The sequence below is a fragment of the Girardinichthys multiradiatus genome, chromosome 20, assembly GCF_021462225.1.
Source record: "Girardinichthys multiradiatus isolate DD_20200921_A chromosome 20, DD_fGirMul_XY1, whole genome shotgun sequence".
In the NCBI taxonomy this organism is placed as follows: domain Eukaryota; kingdom Metazoa; phylum Chordata; class Actinopteri; order Cyprinodontiformes; family Goodeidae; genus Girardinichthys; species Girardinichthys multiradiatus.
This window is the reverse complement of record NC_061812.1, coordinates 7590162-7613289: the sequence shown is the minus strand read 5'-3', so window position 1 is coordinate 7613289 and position 23128 is coordinate 7590162. Positions and strand designations below refer to the sequence as shown.

General features: G+C 38.3%; 1 protein-coding gene across 1 annotated transcript; it reads right to left on the bottom strand.

The window, feature by feature from the left end:
* Nucleotides 1-4268: 4268 nt before the first annotated feature.
* On the bottom strand, nucleotides 4269-22841 carry LOC124857380 (vesicle-associated membrane protein-associated protein B-like). The gene is made up of 6 exons (XM_047348618.1): nucleotides 22579-22841; nucleotides 16165-16317; nucleotides 11159-11262; nucleotides 9714-9794; nucleotides 8073-8246; nucleotides 4269-6646 (listed from the first exon to the last, which is right to left on the bottom strand). The coding sequence occupies exons 1-6, from the start codon at nucleotides 22634-22636 to the stop codon at nucleotides 6539-6541; spliced, it is 678 nt and encodes a 225-aa protein (XP_047204574.1). The 5' UTR covers nucleotides 22637-22841; the 3' UTR covers nucleotides 4269-6538.
* Nucleotides 22842-23128: the final 287 nt, after the last annotated feature.

Here is a 23128-nt window from a genome sequence, read left to right as displayed (position 1 = left end):
CATGGGCAGAATTCATATTGGCTGCTGGTCAGTGGTGGAAGTACAGGGGTTGGACAATGAAACTGAAACACCTGGTTTTAGACCACAATAATTTAGTAGTATGATGTAGGGCCTCCTTTTGCAGCCAATACAGCATCAATTTGTCTTGGGAATGACGTATACAAGTCCTGCACAGTGGTCAGAGGGATTTTAAGCCATTCTTCTTGCAGGATAGTGGCCAGGTCACTACGTGATACTGGTGGAGGAATACGTTTCCTGACTCGCTCCTCCAAAACACCCCAAAGTGGCTCAATAATATTTAGATCTGGTGACTGTGCAGGCCATGGGAGATGTTCAACTTCACTTTCATGTTCATCAAACCAATCTTTCACCAGTCTTGCTGTGTGTATTGGTGCATTGTCATCCTGAAACACGGCACCGCCTTCAGAAAACAATGTTTGAACCATTGGATGCACATGGTTCTCAAAAATGGTTCGGTAGTCCTTGGCAGTGACGCGCCCATCTAGCACAAGTATTGGGCCAAGGGAATGCCATGATATGGCAGCCCAAACCATCACTGATCCACCCCCATGCTTCACTCTGGGCATGCAACAGTCTGGGTGGTACGCTTCTTTGGGGCTTCTCCACACCGTAACTCTCCCGGATGTGGGGAAAACAGTAAAGGTGGACTCATCAGAGAACAATACATGTTTCACATTGTCCACAGCCCAAGATTTGCGTTCATTGCACCATTGAAACCGACGTTTGGCATTGGCATGAGTGACCAAAGGTTTGGCTATAGCAGCCCGGCCGTGTATATTGACCCTGTGGAGCTCCCGACGGACAGTTCTGGTGGAAACAGGAGAGTTGAGGTGCACATTTAATTCTGCCGTGATTTGGGCAGCCGTGGTTTTATGTTTTTTGGATACAATCCGGGTTAGCACCCGAACATCCCTTTCAGACAGCTTCCTCTTGCGTCCACAGTTAATCCTGTTGGATGTGGTTCGTCCTTCTTGGTGGTATGCTGACATTACCCTGGATACCGTGGCTCTTGATACATCACAAAGACTTGCTGTCTTGGTCACAGATGCGCCAGCAAGACGTGCACCAACAATTTGTCCTCTTTTGAACTCTGGTATGTCACCCATAATGTTGTGTGCATTTCAATATTTTGAGCAAAACTGTGCTGTTGGGACCCATTCATGGATTTCAACATTAAACTCCGGTACGAACTCTTCTGGAACTTTCAAAATAAAGTGCATTAACCTTCTTCCGGCACAGCCAGGAAACGGGATAACTGCGGACTTCCTGTGACGCCACTGCCTAAATAAAAGCACAGCTGTTGCTACTTCCACACGGCCTTCGAAAGGGACCGGACAGGGGAGACAAGCACGCTGATGTCTCTTTGCTGGCAAACAGACATAAACTCTTCAACTGGATCCAAGGATGTCATACGATCATCGATCATATGCAAAGATAAGTACGAATGAAATACTGTCTGTGTTTCCGGTATTTTCATTCATAAAGAGGGGTAATTAAGGTACAAGCATTGCTTGACTTTCTCTCTGAGCCCTGCAGAAGCAAACGGTGTTCGAGAGAAGCCCCTGCAAAGACACGGTCTCCGTGTTAACCCATGTGGTCAGCGGACAGGACGGGCCGCCCAGCTACAGCTCCGGAGCTAACCCTTTGTTCACTGTGGATACCTTCTTCAAGCTTTGTCTTTTGGACAACATTCCTTACCACAGTTCATGAGGTTAGGTTTGGGCAGAATAACAGTTAGGATGAAAGGATCTGAACGTTGTCATTTATGAAGTTTGGTTTTTTTTGTGTGATAATCGGCTATCTTAGTGCTAGCAGGCTATCTGTAGCACACATGCCCTGTTTTGTGTTCTTTGTATGTTTTTAAAGTTTAGACAAACTTTATTTAAAGGGTGATTTTAAACAGAACATTGATCATAACGTGCCGCACTTATGCATTTTAACCCTTTTTATTAATCCTGGTATTTTAAAGGTATGTGTTTTGATTCTGGTGCTAAGCTATCAGCTTCTTTGTTAGCTTTAACTGCTAACAAGCTAAGAACACGTGCTTGTCTGCTAGGGAATATTTAACAGAAAGGTTGTTAGTTTTCAATCCAGTAAATAATGTGTCCCTAAAATCATTTTACTAAATTTGATTACTAATTAAATACCATCAAGCCCCATTTCTCCAGCAAGATTTGACTCTTTTCCAAAATAATCCCTTAATAATATTTCTTCAAATATTATTTCAATAAATAAAGGCAGCTAATTACACCGTTGAGAAATGGTCATCCAGAAGGTTGGTTTCATTCAGCAGATCATTATTTAAAACATTATTTTATTAAAATAATATTTTATCTGATCTTGCATTGTGAAGGGTTGTCTAAACGTTGCTGATTATTGTCTAAGTTGGTTCCAAGACTAACTTAACTTCATTTCCAGATTCTTCAAGATAATCCTTGGTTCTCAAACATAAACATTGCATGGTAATGTTGCATCACTCTTTTGGTCATAATTTTCAATCATCTTTAATCAACTTGTTTATATTGTACATAGCCCATTAGTCTTCATTATTCTTTAATTCTACTTGGTAGTTAGTTGGATTGATTTAGTATAGTGAAGAGTTTAATTGAAATAAGTCAACTCAAAGTCAAACATATCTTTGTTAATAAATTCTTGTATTTTAAGAAATTGTGTGAATTCATTCCATGTGTGTGCAGAGTTTATGCTGTTCAATAATGTCAGAGCTCATCTCACACCTTTCTATTTTGTCCTGATACCATCGCCTTACTGGGCTGGTATTCACCGGACAACCCTTAATATTAAAATATTAATAATAAATATTAAATAATATTCTCAGATTAATAATCACAACTGTGCTCTTACCCTGCTAATTGAACCTTCACACTCTGCTCTTACTGGTGCAATGTGCAATCAATGAAGACTGGCTACCAGGCTGGTCTAATTTAGCCATGAAACCTCCCACACTAAAATGACAGGTGTTTCAGTTTCATTGTCCAACCCCTGTAGGTTTTTCTTAATGATCTGTCCATTTTCCTTTCTTACTTTCCAATTTCATGTTATATTAATGTGTTTAGTTTACTAATTTCTCAGACTCCCACACTGCATTTTACTCAAAGTTTGGAAGCTTTGAAACTTTAGTTAAATTAAACAAGTTAAATTGATTTGTATCTTTCTTGACAAACTTAATGTTTTTGAGATTCCTATTAAATGAAGTATAAGGTTCCTGAAACTATTTGACTACGACGTCATAATTAAGTAATGAACAGGCTGGGTCTCTCTATCAGTAATGTATTGACATTAGTTTTATTCCTTAATCTTGTACAATGTTTCAGGTAGTCTGAGAAATAAGACAAAAACCATAAGTGTCCCTAGGAGCACAGCAGAAAAGGCAGCATTCGGACCTACTGATCATTCTCAGAAAATTCTGGAGGCAGAACCTTTTTGGTCTCTCCAGGCTCCTATGCTCTGGAATCAGCTCCCTGGTGGGGTGTAGGATGCTAACTCTCTTGTGGTCTTTAAATCCAAGCTAAAAACCTACCGGTTTAAAAGGACTTACATCTTTCTGGCTGTCAGTTGAATACTTTGACTACTTTGTCAGAAACTTGTCCGTTTGTAATTTTAACTTTGGTTTACTATATGTTTTTAAGTACTTTGGGTTACATTTGTGTTTTTAAAGTGCCGTATAGATTAAATTTAACTGATTTGTTGAATCTATGTTTCAGTTTGCTTTTAATACTAAATGAATAAATAAACAGACGTGTGTTTGTATACACATGGTTCCAAAAGACGGGGGCAATGAGTGATATTACAGGACAAGGTAGAGTTTGTAAATGCTTCTTATATTTTCTGTGAACCTAAATGCATCAAACCAATTTGCAACTAAACTACTGTTGCACTGTACATGTAATAACATAAAAACAATATTTTTAGTCCTGTGATGGACTGGTGCCCCATTTGGGGTCTACCACGCTGGAGGCAGGCACCAACACCCCCACCACCCTGCATGGACAAGCAGGTCTAGACAATGGATGGATGTTTTGTAGCATTTAAGTTCTAAACCCATTTTGTATTGATCCGTATTTCTTCATGATCTTTATCAATCAGAACAAAAAATCTGGTCTCAATCTACTTTAAGCTCCTTTTATCATAATCGTTAATCAGGAAACTCACTATTGGCAAGTGCTGCATCTCCCTGATCTGCCCACAGTGATGAAGCCTCTTTGTTCAGCAGAAAATAACTTCACACATTTAGGAAGAAGCTTTATTCATTTAATTTATTAAGATGCTACATAATCCAACCAACTTGGGTTGTTTTTTTGGTTTTTTTTGTTGTCTTGTTTTGTTTTTTTTACACCAGACTACTTGACTAAGAATTTTAATCATCTTCTCAGATAGACTTTTCATTTATATACATACAAAACAGTTTCTTGAGTGCTTACAATGATCACGGTGATGTACGGAGACTTCAGGAAGGTTCAGCGTAGACCATTTTACAACCAGGCCTGGATCGATTAGTGTTTACACATAACTGCTTTATTTGGTCAGTCCCAAGCTGGTGTAATTTACAGCATCAGAATCAGATTTACACACTTGATAACTGACTTTTATTATGGTGTGTCAAAATTTAATCTTGGTGTTAAACATTTGGATGCTCCAAACTGAATGGAACGAAACAAGAACAGCTTCATGGAAACACTATTTGATTTAAATCTGATAACCCAAGACTGAGCTGCAGCTCCGGTATGCTCTGCCCTCCCTCTAAGGAGGTGATCCTCAACCCAAAAACTTCACAGAGATACAGTAAAAACACAAACTCATGTTTATTTGAACTTCCTAACCCACCAATGAGATCCATATTAACTTTCCCTCCACTCAACAGAAAAAAATAGAACATTTCTGAAATTTTTTTTTATTTCTCAGCAAACGTGAACTGAAAGAATGTTTTACTTATTCTATTTGTACACGGCAGGATAAAAATATCACCAACTGCTTGTTTTTCCTTCAAAGAATGAAAACGGAACGACACTGCTCTCCCACAATACACAAATATGATTGGTGAACATGCGTGTTTTTTATTTGACGATGAAAGCACGGTATGGTCCCCCAAGTTATAGCCTGGCTGTATTGACTCCCTGCTGCTGGCTTAAGACAACAACACAGCTGCAGACGGATCTGTGATAATGTTGCGTTTAGAGCATTAAAATGTTTATGATTCAATGCAGAGATGAACTAACAGGAATAAAAATTAAAAAAAAAAACCACCAAAACTGAACACAGGCCTGTGAGAGAAATGCAACACCTTAAAGATTCCGGTGATTTTGACGTGCATTTGCCAGAAATAAGACAGAACGTCAACAAATGTATGGCTCAATAGGAGACGGAGGAAAATAAGAGCTGTTTTTCCCACCGCATTTAGGATGCGATCACAGAACCATAATCCTGTTGATGTCAGGGAAAGCTATTTGATCTCCTTCAGTCTATTATGATGCACTGTAATTGTACCTCCATCTTGGCCTGAGAATAACTTGCCCCAACAGGTCACAAGGCAAAGCTTTCATATCGATTTACAGAAACGATCCAATCATCAGTTCAGTTTGCTGAAATAGCTTGAGCGCTTGACCTCCTACCAAAGAAAAATTATATATCATAAAACAATAAAATTGCAAAAAAAAAAAAGATAAAGGAAGAAGAAGGAAACAAAACAGCAATGAAATTGTGCAAATCTACAGTCAATTGACAAAAGCAATTAAATAAGACTCCAAAGTCCAGATGCAACATTCGTGTGGATGCATGCAAACATCCTCCTCTGACAGGCAAGGATGTGGTGAGCAGTGATTGACAGATGACAGGAATAAATGAGGAAAAGAAATGGCATAAAAACATAAAACACCTGTTGTAGTGTTTCTTACACTGACCAAAGCTGCTCCACAATTAAACACGAGATATTACAAAGCCTCCAACTGGAGAAGACTGTTATAGCCCTGTGTGCAACCCCGGCGGTTTGGATCCTCCCTTCCTTCAAAGGGGGTTCCACTGTCAGGAAAACCAGGATTTACGGTACAATGGAGTAGTTACATGTTCCTGAAGTTTGGCTCTGGTTTGTGTCAATTAGAAAAAGAAACAATCTAATAAAATGACATTCGCACAGTTGCAATCTGACCCAGTCACATCGGTACCACCTCGCCGGTGTTAAAAGATTCATTGAACTGAATTACCAGTTAAAACACGAATCTGTTTTCCCACAACCCCTGAAATAAATCCTCGGAATACATGAAACTTTGGGATGAGGGCCAGAAGGATTATGTGATGATTACACAGAGGCAAGACCTGTGGGTCATTTTTTCTCTTTTCTCTTATAGATTACACTTTAAATTTATTTTTTTACATAATTGGGACTGAATCAAAACTAGTACCACCCCCCACCCAGCAGTTATGGCATTCTGATCGGAAATCCCATATCCTTTGTTTGTTTTCATCCACCATGAAAGCATGCTGCGGCTGACTGAAGTGCTGCGCTCTACAACACCAACTTCCCCACAATGACGCCGATGATGAAGAAGAGCAGGATGAGGGCCACAGAGCGGGAACTCAACCCTTCCTCCCTCTTCATGGAACTTGGGGCGTGCTGAAATGGTTTCAAAGCAGAAGAGAAACAGAAACAGGCGAGTAAGAAGGGTAAAATAAATACATGAGGTACGTGGGGAGAAGATGAGTGGAAGAAATTAAGTAACAGTCAGAACAATTCATGTCGACAAGGGGTTAAAAAATGGCCCCGGTTTGTCAATCAGTTTGATACGACAAAAGTGTATTTATCAGCTCAAAGAAAAAGGATCTGCCTAAAATTTTATCTGACCCAATCCTCTGAGGAACGCAGAAGGCGCCAGGCTTCAACACACTTCATTTCCCAGCAGCGGGTGGGGCTGGGGGGCTTTGTTAGTTTAATCTGAGCCACAGGAGCAGCCAACTATCGCTCTGCCTAAAGGGGAGGGATGGTGGTGATGTTTGAGAGGAGGCCGACTTTTTCTTGGCAGCCTAAGGGGAGCGTGTGTGACTCATGCCCAACCAAACGTTTACAGAACCCATTTTCAAACCTTAACTCTTCGATAGTTGTAACTGATAGCACACTAACTGATTTCAATTATTCATTGTTTAATTGGATTTTAAATAGCTGTCTAAGGGTTAAGGATTCCACCTTCTTTGACTCAAAAAATTATTTAATTTTCTTATCTTTACTGAGATTATTAATAGGTCATAAAAATGGATTCCAACATGTACCGGGTATCAGGAAAAATTCTGAATTTTTTGCCACCGATTTCAGAAAATCAAACTCATATATTTTATATTTATTACACATGGACTGAAATATTTCAAGTCTTTATTTATTTTAATGATGACAATTATGGCTTAAAGATACTGAAAACCTAAAATTGAGTGTCTCAGAAAATTTGAATTTCAAAACATCATCGACATTGTTGGTTCTGGTGTCCCTCATCTTGCTCTTGACAAAACTCCATAGATTCTCTATGGGGTTTGCTGGCTTGACCTACTAACGGGCCTGTCCGGAGTCTTAACACTGGCCCGGACCACATCTGAATGCTGGTTAAATAAATAAATAAATAAATAACCAAAAGGCAGAAAGTGTGTTTGAAACCAAATCTTTAGCTGTTTTATGGGAACTTTAAAAAAAAAAAAAAAGGAGCTCAGTGAAGAGAGATGATTTGTCTTTTGACACTGTGGTGTTTATAAACCATCGTGATTACTGGATATCCCATTTTACATGGTGAACCTCAGCTGAGGAGTGATTTCATTAAACATTGTGCTTTTGAGGAGATAGGCCATCGCAGTCTTCATCCCACAACACAGAACACATTTTTGAAGCCACCATTAAAAGAATATTTTAGCATTGAGGAACAATCAGTGGTAACAGGTATGTCTTTCCTGTCTCTGCTTATTGACTTTAGAATTTAGAACTTTTTAGAGAAATGGAGCAAAATGAGAGAAAGGATGAGAAGAATTAAGGTATTTTTGGTCTTTTGAGTCATTTTACTCACTCTAATCTGTTTGTTTTCTTCCCGTAGCCTTTGAGCCTCCATCTGCAGCCGCTTACACTCCTCCATGATCTTTTTTACTTCTCCGTAGTCCAGGGTGGAGCTCGGTGACTTTGCAGGCAGCGCAGAAGACTCTGACTTCAGCAAGCTTGACGACATGTTGGACTCCATGTCATGCTGTAAGTGGGTTACAGAGGGACAGTTTGATGCAATCAGTAAACTGTTGCATCTTCATAACTATCTGTTTACATTTGGGAACTTTAACACCGTTCACTTGCAATGGTGCAAAGACACAGACACTTTTGTAGGGGAGTTCAGCCAGGGTTGCCTTTCATTAGAGGACCAAGCTGGTTTCCATCATCATTATGTTTGCCTAAAACACTCTGTGGCATACAGCCCCTACTGGGAGCCCAGTGAACGTCTCGTGTAGGCCATAATGAATTCAAAACAACTACTGAAGGTTGTTTTTGCTCCCTGTTCAAGAAGCCATTAGGCTAAAATCCAATCTATGATAAAATGCTGTGTCCACAGCTGAATGGAATCAGGTGGACTAAGAAGAATCACAAAAATAATAAACTACATGTGAGACTAAAACAAAGTGGCTCTCTAAAAGGCTAATGCAGCATAAGTCCGGCTGTTGCAGGAAAAGGTGAAGGAATATGGGAGGAAATTGAAAAATAATTGACAAGAGGACAACAAGAACTTGAAATTATGTAAAAAGAAACATGAGAGCGCAAATGAAAATAAATATGCAGCCTCTCTCTGTATAAAATATTATCGACCAGTGAAGAGTGCCGAGAAGAAATAAATAATAAAGCCCAAAATCTGGCAAAGTTTGAGGGAGTATTCACAACTGCCATGTTTGGTCCACTTTAAACAAACCAGAGTTTGTTTCTTCCCTCGGTCCAAACAACCAGACCAGGACCCACTTTTTGATGTGTCTCGGTCTGCTTCCAAACGGACACTGGTGCGGTTTGCTTCTGGTGTGAATACCAACCGACCTCGATCCGACCCAACTAAAGAAAACATGCCCCTTTTTGGATTTAACGAGCAGGGTGTCATGGGAAAAATGAGCCCTTCAGTGATGCCAACTCTTCCACTGCATGGACGCTGCAAACAATGAGTCGTGGACAGACCTGGAGCAACAAGGAGACACTGTGCCACCTCCATTTGGGCAGATGAACACATAACCTAACTACTAGGAATGACACACAAGAATGTGAGTGTGTTCAGCATGCTTGGCGAGATACAAAGGAGGGTTTGAGCGGTCTCTGGAACAATGCCACGTTTAAAAGAAAAAACTTCGCCACTGTTATTTAAAGGCTTGAGACTCCATTTCTGGGTCTGCGCTCAGTCCCGCCCTAGTCATTTCGGTCCAATGGGAGCAACGATCGCCAAACGCTGGGCTTTGTGTACAATATAGTAACGATATAGTTCACTGGCAAAGTAAAATGTGAAAGCGAACGCCCACGCAAAATAACAAAGTCCACTTCTGGTCTGGACCAGAGGACTTTCCTGGTGTGAACACACCCTAACTAAAATATTTTAACACAAAGCAAAGTAAAACAGTGAATTATCCCATTGAATATGTAGTGACACTGTAGGCATGCACAACAAAGCAAAGCAAGAAGTACATGAGCTCACCGATTTTTCGTTCTCCACTGGCATGTCAAAAACACACCTCAGCTTAGAGTCCATCAACTCTTCCGGCTTTGCTTCTTTCCACTGGAAACATCAAAATACAGGAACAAAATATTATTTTTATTATAACCCCATGGAAAGAAGCATGTGTTATCCCATAACTAATAAGCTAAAGCCTTATTCAACAATTAATATGATAAAGCACCACATAGTTATGCACAAGACATTTTCCATTGAGAAATAAACCAAAATATTAGAGACTGTTAAAAATCACTTCTTTTCCAAATATATATTAGAGAGAATTAAAATACAAAAACTAAACGTTTGCACCCATAACAAATAAATCTTGTATCAATAATATTGGAGATTCCAATCAAGCCTAATGGGCTTTAAGCACTACAGAAAAAAACAATATTCATAATTAATATCCAATATGTCTTCATACTTTAAGGAGTATTGACTAGGAGACATTTTTGATTTGACCTTTGCAATGATCTAATCAGTCAGTGATGCTCAGACTTTCGTTTATCAAAAACACAGATTTAAACTTTAATTATTGTTTTTTGGATTGTGTGCTCTTGTATTTGTTGAGTGTAATAATAAAAAACACAGACACGTCCACGTTGACATCCATGAGGAGTAAAGTTTGGAAAAGTAGAATTTGACAGATTTGAGTCATAATTTCCCTGATTGTGGAATAAGTTTGGCAATGTAGCGCTGCTTGGTGGAATATCAATAAGGCTAATCTAGCTGTGCGAAAACATAAAGGATAAAAAAATAAATAAATCAAGGGAATCACATTCCTACAGATTTCTGTTTTTATTTTGCAAGAATGCTAACTAGACGCTATATCGTTCATTTACAGTCATGCATTCGCAAGTACTTAAAGTAAAAGTTTAGATAATAATCACATAAACATGTTTTATTTATCGAGACCAATCAAAATACCGTACTCAAATTATCCTATAGAATACATTTGAGTTTGTAAAAACCTCTCTCTATTCCTGTAGCTCCAACTAAGAGAGAAAAATGTCTGATCAAACCCTTTAAAATTCAAATCTTCAACAGTTTAAATCTCATTCCAACATGGGATTACACCTCTCTTCAAAGATCTTAGGTTTTGCAACGTAAAATATATAAAACCTGTTTCTTAGTGTGCTTTGTGTTTTTAGGCAGCTTTTATATTACAGAGATTTGGCTTATAAATCATTTCATGACTTAATACATAACAGCAGTGAGAAGCAATCAGCAAAGAATTACAATCAGGAAAACTTGAGAATCTTTTTTTATATTTCTGATTTAGTGTGTAGGCTCGCCAGAAACAAGTGTGTTTTCCATTGATGCAGGACATGGAAATGCAGAAACAACGCTGCTTAGATTAGCAGAAGAGCAAAGGGTCTTTAAGCAAATATTCCCAAACTACAACCAGTGAAGGATGAGACACTTACCACTCCCTCCATGTCAGTCATGTCGGGAGGTGCTAGCACGGACTGCACCATAAACTTGTGCTTGCTCTTTTCATTGGGATCATATTCAAAAGGCTGCAACATGACTGAAAAACAAAATGACAATTAAAGTTAGGAAAACAAAGCAAACATTAATCTGGGTTGCCTGAGTCAGAATATATTTTACTTTGGTTTTAAGTTTAACAGTAAATCTGAAAAGAAATTTGGTTAAACATGAAACAAGAAAAAAAATAAAATAAAACTAATTTTATTTAAGTTTTTTTCTCCCCTTCACTCTCATGAAAATCACAGAGAATTTCTATTAGCCTCAACAGATAAAACTACACTGCATTTGTTAAAGCTTGAAATTTCCATCATATCTACACACGAGTCAAAGGCTCTGGGCCTGCTTGGAAAAAGTGGTGGAAATAATTTGTTTCTGTTTCCAGGATGATGATACGGCAATGGACCACCAGATACCCCTGGGGCTAATCTTTCTAACAACCTTTAAGCCCTTTTCTTTCCTAGCATTACATGTTTGGCTAACAAAAAGCAGGTGTGGAGCTGGAGTATTTCCCCTCAGCCCCTCGCCATATCAGTCCTCTTACTCTGTGGTTTTATTAGATGTCATTGAGAAGGTATTTTAAAGCTGTAAAAATGATTTACAGTAATCACTTACTTGTGTCATCAAAAGGAGGTCTGGAAAGATGAAAATGGGGGATAATTTCCCTCCTTTGACTACAAGTTTTAAATCAGGATATAATCAAAAGACATAACTTGATGTCAGTGCCAACTACATCCACCATGCTTGAGGGATTTCTTTTTTATTTCACTGAAAACAAATGACCTAAATTCAAAGCTGGTCTGGATATCAATATGACTTTCATATATGGCACATGCCAATGCTCCCAAGAGCAGAGTTGTGCACCATTTCAGCAATCAATGTGGCTCAACATAGCAAATCAGAAACAGACGGCATGAACAGATTGAGAATGTCCTGTTTCAGTCAGTTCCAATTTGCACAACCATCTAGCTCGGGTCCCGAAGGACAACACCAGAGAATGGAGGCAGGAAAGCAGGAAATTTTTTTGAGAAACGATGGACAGTGATAAAAGGTTGCCTGAGATTGGAAAAATGCTTCTGTCATAAGGGGAAGAAGTCATTTAAATCATCTTTTATCTATGGCTTTAAAAAGTGCTACCTCTTTAAATGGTGTGATTTGTTGCTCTTGCCTGAAGCTAGAACTAGCTGTTCACAAAACTTGGCAGCAAAATGTGGTAAACATAGCAAGGCAGGAGGGTAAACACCAACCTGTTAGTTCATGAAGAATGGAGCCATTTGAATGGCATTAATAGGGCTAGTATTTCTAATTAATGTTCAATATTCCACAATGAGATCACAATTGCATGTTTCTAATATTGAGCAGTCCTAGTAATTAACTACAACTGTTAGGAAATAAGTATGTAAGTTGACCTCATGAGCTAAAGCTTATTAGCTTATTTAACAGCAAATAGTTTTGTGAGTAAATCTTTGTCAAACCGGCTTGAAATTTTCTTTTCAGATTAATTACAGCTGCATTTGAATTTAAAACCAACAGTGCTGCAATGATGTGATGCCTTAAGTGTACAGCTTGAAAATGTGCCATGCATTTATACGGACAAACTCTTGTGTTAGGTCTTTAAATCAGCAAGTTTTTATAACTAGAAACAGACTGATCTAAAGTAGTTTCTTTGCATTATCATATCTGTAAAATCTGCAAGAAAATATAACAAAATTGGAAATTGGTGAACAGGAAACAGACTTAGTCACATTCTGGAAAAAAAGCAATGCAGACTAAAAAAACACAAAAGGTCAATGGTAAAACACAAGCAGCAGATAACCCAGAAACTTGAGTAACTTGTGTTTTCACAACAAAAAGGGTATTTTGGTTTAGAATGTAGAAGTTAGGATACTTACTGCTAATTTTGTTAAACTAATTCTATGTGTACTTCACAAAGGGATTCATTCAGACACAGACTTTGTACCTGGAAGCTAGGGAGCTAGAAAGACCTGAGGAACAGGAGAAAACATTAATATATAGCATCCAAGGCTGTAACCAGATAATGGATGAAGTGAAGTCTGTCTTGTGAAGACTTTGTCTATTGCAGTAAGTTTAAGGTGTTATCATGGAGCCCCAGACCTGGAGGTGATTGCTTTAAAGCTTGTTTATGTCGGAGAGTCTTATTTTGAAGTATAACAGGAAGAGGCTCTTGAGTTTTCTAGTTGGGTCGACAGAGTTAGCTATAAAGACTGCCCGTCCAGCTGGCTGAAAATACTCTGCCACGTGTATATGGAAGACACCTCCACCACGTTTAATTCGTTTGTGTACTTTGGGCAATCAGTAAAAACAGAAACGGTCACAGAGTGACAGACAATTTATCTCTGAAAACACAAAAACGATCATTCTCAGTTTTGTTTCATTAGACACACGCTAGAGTAAAGACAAGCTTAAAAAACAGATAACATAAATTTGTCAAAGTTGGTCTTCATTATTCAACGCTGATAAAAGATTCACTAAAACTCTGCTTGTGGTATGTGAAATCTTTTTTTTTTCTACCATTACTTTATAGTGTTGTCAAAACAAAAACTTGGCAACAGAAAAACAAACCTGCAGAGACATTATATACAGAGTTAGATTAAAGAAAAGATCTTTGTTAAAATGGGGTGCTGAGATATTTATCTCAAGGCAAAACTAACCAGGACGTGAAACAAATTCTCAAAATTTATTCAAATTCAGATTTCTCAGGGCACAATGCCCTTATTCTTCTGATTGTGCGCTTCAGAGTCTGTCTTATTCAATTAAATCTGAAAGGGAAATAAGTACCGACTACACAGCTTGAGACAAGGAATAACCTGCAAGTCATCAACTTCCACTTTACAAGCTGAGCTTTGTTATGAAACTATAATTTGACTTGAAATGGAGCTACCATGCCCTCTGACTATTAGAAGAGATCACACAGAACTCGGGCACCTTTTAGCTGATATATTGTATAAATATCTACTCACATCTCAGTTTCGACAGATGAATCAGTCTCTTGTTCAGTCAAAACGAAAACCCACCAGAAATAAATGTAAGGACAAGCTAATGAAAAAATAACACTATCCAGAGCTGCTCATATTGAGTCATACAAACTTTCACAATTATCTACATAAATGTTAATATTTGTGGATATGAAGGATGTTTTTACACATTCAAGTTATACTTTTCCAATGGATGACGTTAACATCGATCATGAACAACATTCTGGTGGCCACCGTCAATTTCAGCATAAATTTAGAGCAAAGCTAAGCATTAAGAAGAACATATGTAGTCTCTGCATTACAGGCTGGAACATGTTTCATGCATCAAGTCAAACCCTAGAAATGAGATGATTTTAAAATGAATCCTAGCGGGAATGGGCCAACTCAAACGTCTGGGTGCCAGTTAAAAGATGAGTTGCTGCCTTTTGCACGTTCTGGAGACAAGGAATAAACGAAGCACTGACCGCAACATAGGTGTAATTCTGTCTCAGATTACTGTCTCCGAGTGCTGCTCGGAGAGATAAAGCTCTGACTTGAGACATTCGATGTTGATAATATTTTACTGTACTGTCTATTTGATGACAGCACAATGCAACACCAACATGGGTATGGAAGACCTTAAATACATCTAGATTTCTCCATCAAATTGACAGGTTTCGTTTCTAAAAAGTTCATTACCTGAAATAAAAGAACCCACATGTCACTGTTATCCTTCCAATTGTAATAAAAAACTATGGCAGCTGACATGGGAATTATAGAGGACATATTATACAAAATCCACCGTTTTGTTGTGTACTTGGAGTCTGTAGGAATGCAGAAAAGTTGAATTTAGTCTCTTCAGGTGCTGCGTGGATATCTTTATATTCTGTGTGGGACATATTTTTCAATCCGTTAAGTTTTCTCTATTATGTTTTGTGAACCGTTACGTCACAGTGTTTGCTGCGGAACAGCTAAACAAGGTCATGGACTTCTGGCTGACCAATTTCACGTATGTGCCTTCTTTATTTCTCACTGCGATGTTGTAGTCCAAGCTCAAATATGTCGAAGCAGCAAGTGGATAAGTTTGGTTGTTGGGTGCATTAACCCACACAATTCATTACACCATCCCTCAGCAACAGAACCTCTTCGAGGTGCCTTTAAATTTGATTTTTCATGGAAATATTCCCACATCAGTGGGGGAAATTCCTATTTCCCCCACTTTAAGGACGAGTTCTTCAGCAACCTCCACCAGTATCAAGAAGTATTTGCTGAAAGACTTCATCTGGGTCAGTTCCTTCTGGCTATAAAAACGATGGACACAGCAAATAAGTTAAGCAGTAAGCTGCAAATAATGCTAAAATGACAACAAACTTTATTTTAGACATGAATTTATTGTGTGTTGATATGACGGCCTGGCCGTTGTTTTGACAGCAGTAGCATCGTGCCTTCTGCTTATGTTAGTGCTGTGTGCTGCTTTTTGCTCCCTAAGGATAGAACCGTACTGCGTGTTTAAAAATCATGATATGTCCCCTTTAAGTTTGTCACCTACTCCTGACAGCGAGCACCGGTAACTCAGTCTAGGGTTGTTGACACCTGATAGGGGAAGCTGTAAAATGAGTATCTGGTCAGGAAGTCACAGTATGGAAACATTAGTCTCTATCAGTCTCTTTACAACAGCTGGAGTAAAAATAGCAGGATGGAACTTACTGTACTGTCTGGCTTTTGAGGAACTACTTTACAAAGTTCTTTAAAAATACCCTTTGTGATGTTCTATCTTAATAATGACGTATTAATGTATTGTGTTACTGTGAAGTTACTGATCAAAAATCCATCCTTTTACTATAAGCTAATGAATTGGTGAGTTGTAATTACATGGAAAACAGCAGCTATGTGCTAAAATAAATAAACAAGCAAAGTAACCTGTGGAGAAATATAACAAACCCAGGTCAGTACTACTAATTACTACTTACCAGAGACGTTAATGGAGGTGCCTGCATCAATAATGCCACTGTTAGGCCGCACACAGTACCGGCGGGGCGCTGTCGTCTTGACCTTAAAACATACATTCCTGTCTGTGGAGTTGGAGAGCTTAAGATTTGTGGTGACCACATCTGAAAACGGACCTGCGAAGACAGTAAACAGAAGAGACACTTAAAGGGATATTTAATCAAAGAAAATCGGAATACATCTAACTTTACATAATCCTTGTTTCGAAAAATTAGAAAAAAGATTTCAGGCAAGAAACACATCAACTAAATCTGCAGAAAGACTCATTTTATTTAGTATGTTAGCTAAGGAGGTTATGATCTCACTGACCACACATGCACAGGTTTACACCATGCCTTGGTCAGATTACAGGAATGCCAACTGCTAGAAAAACAAGATAAATCAAATAAGACAGATGGAGAATAAACTGTAACTGGCACACAAACTCAAACAGGCTCGTAACGTCTTTAAGCTACACAGTAAGAAAGTGACTCAAAGCAAATGAGTCAAATAATCAAGATTCATCAAAATACACATCCATCATCAGCTGCTTCAGGGGAAACACCAGCAACAGAAAAACTATCAAATAATACAGTACAATGCAATAAGTTTCTTCTATTTCAAACAAGACGACTCTTCAGATAGATGTTTTAATAAATTGGACTGAACTGCATCTGTAATTCAGAAAAAATGCAAACTTACTTGTGAAACTTTTGAAATGTCAGGGCAAAAAAACTGAGCAGTGTTATTTTCATCTTTTCACTCTGCCTCAATGTCTTACCTGACCTACACATGAAGAAGAAATGCAGGTGCAATTTAAACTCACAAAAGGGTAGATTATGCAGAAACATCTATGAATCCTATAGTCCTTTTACTGTAAAACCCAAACCAGGACAGCTAATGCACTTTGGCTTCAGTTAATTACAGCCATCATTATAGTTGCAGGCCACATCTGAGGCTTACAGGGACAGCTGCATTAGGGTGCATAGATCTGTCAATAAAACTAGAGTCACTGAAAAAAGCCTGTCCTAAACCTAAAAGGGTTGGCAAAGCTTGAATTAATTAATCATATAGATCAGGATTAACAATGTTCTTGTAACAAAGTTAAATCCCAAATGAGTGTTTGTAGCGCTTCCTGTATTTGGTTAAGGGTTTGAAATTACGTGGAATTTAAGGTAAAGCTGGATATGGACTACGGTCTGAAGGTAACGAAGGCTTAAATACGGTGAGAATAAACAGTAGTTTCATTCAGCTGAGAAAAATCACCACTGTTCCCATATTGTGTAAATACAATAAGTAAGACGGCTGATTTAAGCTTGAAATATTTTAAAGGCTGTGTGTTGTTAAGTTAAAGCTCATGCAAGTTGACCTGGAAATGCTCAATCCCTACTTATATATGTGGTTCATAGGGGAAACCCTCAAAGACATATGAGCTTGCAAACTCAAATTAAGATTGAGATATATTACAGTTTACATGTTGAAAAGCCACTTAATAACCAAAGTGCTGACAGACACCTTTCAGACCCTTTATAAGCTCTTTTTCTTATTAGTCTGCACACAATTCTCAACAAAAACAGAGCAAAGAATGTGTTTTATTAGTAGTCTGGTAGCAATTTATTTCAAATAAATCAGAAAAATACAATTTGGTAAGCATTAACTTCAGAATAGATGTTTAAATCTATATAAACAGACATTTGTGCCTCCCTCACTTGTATAAGATGTTATTTGGAGTGCAAGTATGAACAAAGTTAAAATCAACCAAGTTAAATTAGCTTGATTTTTCTGACTTTGCTTATAAAAAAGCAGAGGTTGTATAAAAATAAGATAGGACCATAAAAAAGAGACATGTTTGCTGTTGGGAAAAACAGGAGTCTATGTGCTCTCTTTCAGACTCTAACCTTGAAAACTGGGTCAGAGTTTATCTGTTCTTTCTTTCTAGATGAAACGACTAAAGGAGCTACACCCATTAACATTTACTTTTCCTTCCCATAGAAAGTACTCCTGGATCAGTGCTTCTGTGCTCTTTTTGTGTCTCTGCTCTGTTCTCTCAAAACCCCCAGTCGGTCGTGGCAGATGGCCGCTCACACTGAGCCTGGTTCTGGTTCTGCTGGAGGTTTCTTCCTGTTAAAAGGGAGTTTTTCCTCTCCGCTGTCACTACATGCATGCTTAGTATGAGGGATTGCTGCAAAGTCAACACCAGTGACTGTCCACTGTCTCTACATGCTCATCCGGGAGGAGTGAATGCTGCAAGTCACTCATTTGATGAAATCTGCTGGGTTTCCTTAGATAGAAAAACTTTTTATCCAATTTGAATAAAAAGCTAACTCCGACTGCACCGTTCAATGGTTAGTATTAATTGGAATGTATGTACCTGACTGTTGTGAAGTGCCTTGAGGCAACATGTGTTGTGAATTGGTGCTATATAAATAAAACTGAATTGAATTGAGTCAAGTTCAATGTTCAGATGGATTTGAATCATCAGTGGGACAGGGGAACATGGTGATGATTGTAGTCAACAATAAGACAATCCTCTGTCACATTAAAAAGGTATTATGAACTACAATAATCTATCAGCAACTCCTGTAGAGGCTAAGGATAGGAGGTGAAGCATCTATCCTGTACAGCACTGGTCCCCAATCCTTGTCCTCAGGGCCCGAAGTCCTGCATGTTTTGGATATGTCATCGGGTACGCCCGCCCCGTATTACTTCTCTGTTCAATGGCAGAGGATTTAGCAGCTAATGTGGCTAATCACACCATAAGTATACATTAACAAACGGTGTACCCAATGCCAGAACCTGTGGGAACCTACCCTGGTGCCCTAAACAAAAATATATAATGCAAAATAACCAGAAAGAGAAATAGAATTGGGCTGAATACATCCTTTACACTGCAGAACAAAACGATACTTTCTGTATGGCTCAGATCCATGTTTACACTGGTTGAAATGTTTTGCAATTGGACAACTGAACCCAAGATAATTATTTCCATAAACACATTCCCACTTCTAGGTGTTCTATTGTCTACAGTTTTCCTATATACAAACACAGCTCTAAATGGCTAAAGTCCCTTCTACATAATGCTTTTTTGTGCTAAATATTGACAATATTGTCATAAGGTAACTGGTTATATTTTTCAAATCATTAAAAGATTTCTGCAGCATCAAAAATAGTATTTGGTATTTTTCTTGGTATCGAGTTTCAAACTTTAGTGCAGATTAAAAATAAAATCGATTGTGTAAATTAGTGTAAATTAGTCCTAACAAGTCAGCACTGGCTGATATTGGTCTCATCATTTCCTCCCTGGTTAGTAGGAGTGTTTTTCATGTCATATAATATAATAATCATGCTCATTCAGAAATGTTTCCATTAAGGTGGTAAAGCATGTCTTATTTTTCTGATTCAGGAACATTTCAAATCCATCCCAATCCACATAGGATCAGTTATTTACTCAACCTAATAAACACATATTTTTACATTACCAGAACTGTTCTAGCTGCTGACTAAAATATAAATCTGAGCGATCCAAATACATCACATAATTACCAGCATATGGCACTTTGACTTATCTTAAACCTAGAAAATGATGGAATATTCTTCATTTTGTCGGGACCTGTTATGTCAAACTTGCTGGTAATGCAGAAAAGATGCGTTCAGATTGGACAAAAACTGCAATATAAAAACAACACCAAAAACAACTTATTTGGTTATTATGGAGAACTGTAAACAAAACCACATATAGGAACTCTACAGAGGCAGTTAGACTGAGGGTAAAATGTGAAACTGAGTGAAGCAAACTTATACTGGATAAAAACATGGACATGTACCAGATTTCAGATAAGGTTTCAGCTCAGCAAACATTCAGAGCAACTGACACTTCTCTTCCCTGCTGAGCAAAGATGGAGGGTAAATTCACTCCTTCACAATCTTGGTTTCACATCTAAAAATAAACGACCCAAACTACTGTAACGAGAGACATTTGGGCGCAGCATCCAATTTATGTAAACCACAAATGAAAGTTTAAAACTATTATAAAAAGCTGATATTTAAGAAAATACAACATGTAGCTGGATTTTACACATCTCAAAGAAAGAAAGAGTATTTTTTCCTTGGCTAGGTTTGGTTAGTATTTTTGCTGATGATAAAATTATTCAAAACATAAGAAGTTCAGGGCTCGATTCTTAGAGATATTTAATTAAGACGGTACGCAAAAAGCCAAGGTTAAACTGAACCGTTCAAAATGTATTTTAACTGTGTGCCAACATATTACTTAAGGCCTAAGTACAAGCATGTGATTTGTGGTTATTATCTATTGTGCTAAGACAGAAATCTTTCTGTCTTGTTGAGAGCCATAGATTAACACAAAAAAAAAAATCCCGTGCAAAGGTTTTAAGATTTAGGATTACATTCATATCCATGGGCATCAGAAACGATTAGCAACTGCAAAAAGAAAAGAAACTTTGTAAGAGATGTTGCTGTTTTTACTGCATGGTATTAACATCTGGGAGGCAGTAATACAAACTACCTTGAGATCTGAAGGAAGCTGATGTCAAATGTATCAAGACAAATAGTGCTGCTTTAAATAAAGGTTGCACCTTCCATTTGGTTAGTAGTTAAACCATAAATAAAAGACTGTTTCTGCTTTAAGTTTACTGTATACATGTAATTAACTAGTTAGTTTATTACACATGTTTATTAGTATGACATGTTGCTTTGAGTCCAAAATATGATAGTAGGATAGATATAGATAGTGTAATGGCAGCGTAAGCTGACAAAACGTGCCCCTTTTTCAATAAATAACATCATGTAGCTCTGAACTGATTGTTTTTATATTAACATCCCTGTTGGAAAATAAAAACCTGACCTGGGGCTAAGATAATCAGAAATGGCTAAAGGATCAGAAAAATAGAGAAGTTGCCAACAGATAGACCAACAATCTTTATTTTCTTCCAGTTTATGGCCTTGTGTTTCACCCTGTGGTTCAAGAGATAAAAAGATCCTAGCAAAGGCTAAACAATTAAACACATATTCTCTTTATGCAAGTAGTAAAGTCCCCACTGCACATTTTTTATTTTGTTATTCAAAACTAAATCCAACAGCTGTGCTGTAGACTTAACGGCCGATCCACCAAGAAACTCATTAATAAGCGTTAATGTTAAACAACTGTCATGATGCCTGCTGGGCTCTCGGTCTTATTAAAATGTTCCCACACTTTTCCATTTTTAAATTCTACACTTCTTTATAACCAACTTTCAGATTTCTCCATTGTCTCCCTTGTTTTTATGTAATTATTGATAATCAAGCATGAGGATTACCTGTAATTTTTTGCATGTTTCTGAAATCACAGACAAGTGGAAAATTTAAGTATATTCCTTTGTATAATAATTAATGATAAAATAAGATGTACATGCAAAATATGTACACGATAAGTATTTATGTCAATAACAATGAAACAACTTCGTTAATCTATTAAGCTAAGAGTAGGATCTGCTCCTTGTTACTGAGATAATATTTCTACTTTTGCGTTTTTTGTTTCATGTTATTAAATAAAACATTTACCAATTAATAAATTTGGGTCATTCATTAAATCCATTCAGACTACGTCAGTCATTGTATAGACTAATGTTTTACAATATAGTGGTGTATAATACCCATCCTCTTTCCTAATTATTCCTTCTATAAATATTCATTATTTTGTTTGAGTAATTTTTTTATTAGACCATCAGCTTTTGAATCTCTTAACACATTCGTGCATTTCAAGCCCCAACTGACAGCAAGTTTAATATTTCGAGCTGTGGTAAAAGTAGAGTACAATGAGAGTTTATGTAACATTATTTGGGCCCGAAGCAACGTGACATCTCTAAAGCAAATGGCAAGCGTAGCTGGGCTGTTTGTAGCTGAAGCTGAACCCCAAACGGTGAAGGTTGATGGCTTGGTAATGATATTAAACAGCAGAGGCTGCCCGGTGTTCCCGTCCTGTCTGCTGTCAAGTTATTAGATGACAGCTGGCTGGCCAATCAGAGAGCAGGCTAATGCTACTAAGCTAGAATTGGTAGAGGTGATTGGAGTATCTAATTTCTATTGTTTTATGATGTGTAATAGAGTTATAATGCCTTCTATGAGCTGGCGGGTGTACGTTTCATGTATGAGTTGTCTTAAAGATGGTTGCTGCAGGAAAGATGAGCGACAAGGCCCAGCTAACGAAAGCTAATCCAGCGAGCAGATCACCTAGCAACAGTCCTTTCGGAAAAGCCTCGGTCTTTCCAAACCAATTCTGTCAAACTGTTCCGCAGCTTCTCTCCGTTTTGATTATTCCTACACTGGACTGCCCCCCATTTTCATGCTGGCAGAGGAAGCTCCCCCTCCCCTCCTACCGTTCAGGCGGGGCCCTCCCCTCTTACCTCTAAATTTCAGTTCGTGCTGAGGCTCCAAGAGCAGAACCTGTTCCGGCCTGGCCATATCCCAACAACTGGAGCGGGGTTATCGCACAGCAACCAGTTCCTGACACCTAGCCCCGTCTTAGGATGTTGTTAAAGCCGTTCAGGTAGTTGTTTTTATTTGTGAACTAGCGGTGTATATTCCGTCCCTACGGTCAGAAGTACTACAAGAGCTGCTAAAGGCTGCTGTGATGCAGCAGGAAGGGAGTCAGCCTAGTGACGTCACTGCCTCTGCATAGCCGCCTTGCTGGGGAAGGATGGGGAGGGGTGACGCCGGGGAGGACCCGCCGCCGTGGGGCCTTCACCCCTGCTGGGGCTTTAGGAAATCTGGACCCAGCAGATAGGTGCAGGTTATAATTTCAGCTACAAGAGTAAGCACCTGTTTACAACCCCTCACCCTCAGTGGAGGAACGGTCTCCGTACTGATAGGTCATCCACAACGGCGATGTGTCATTTCTTTCTTCATATTTAGCTTCCAAGGAGCCAGGCTTAGGATTCGTTTCTATTTCATTTT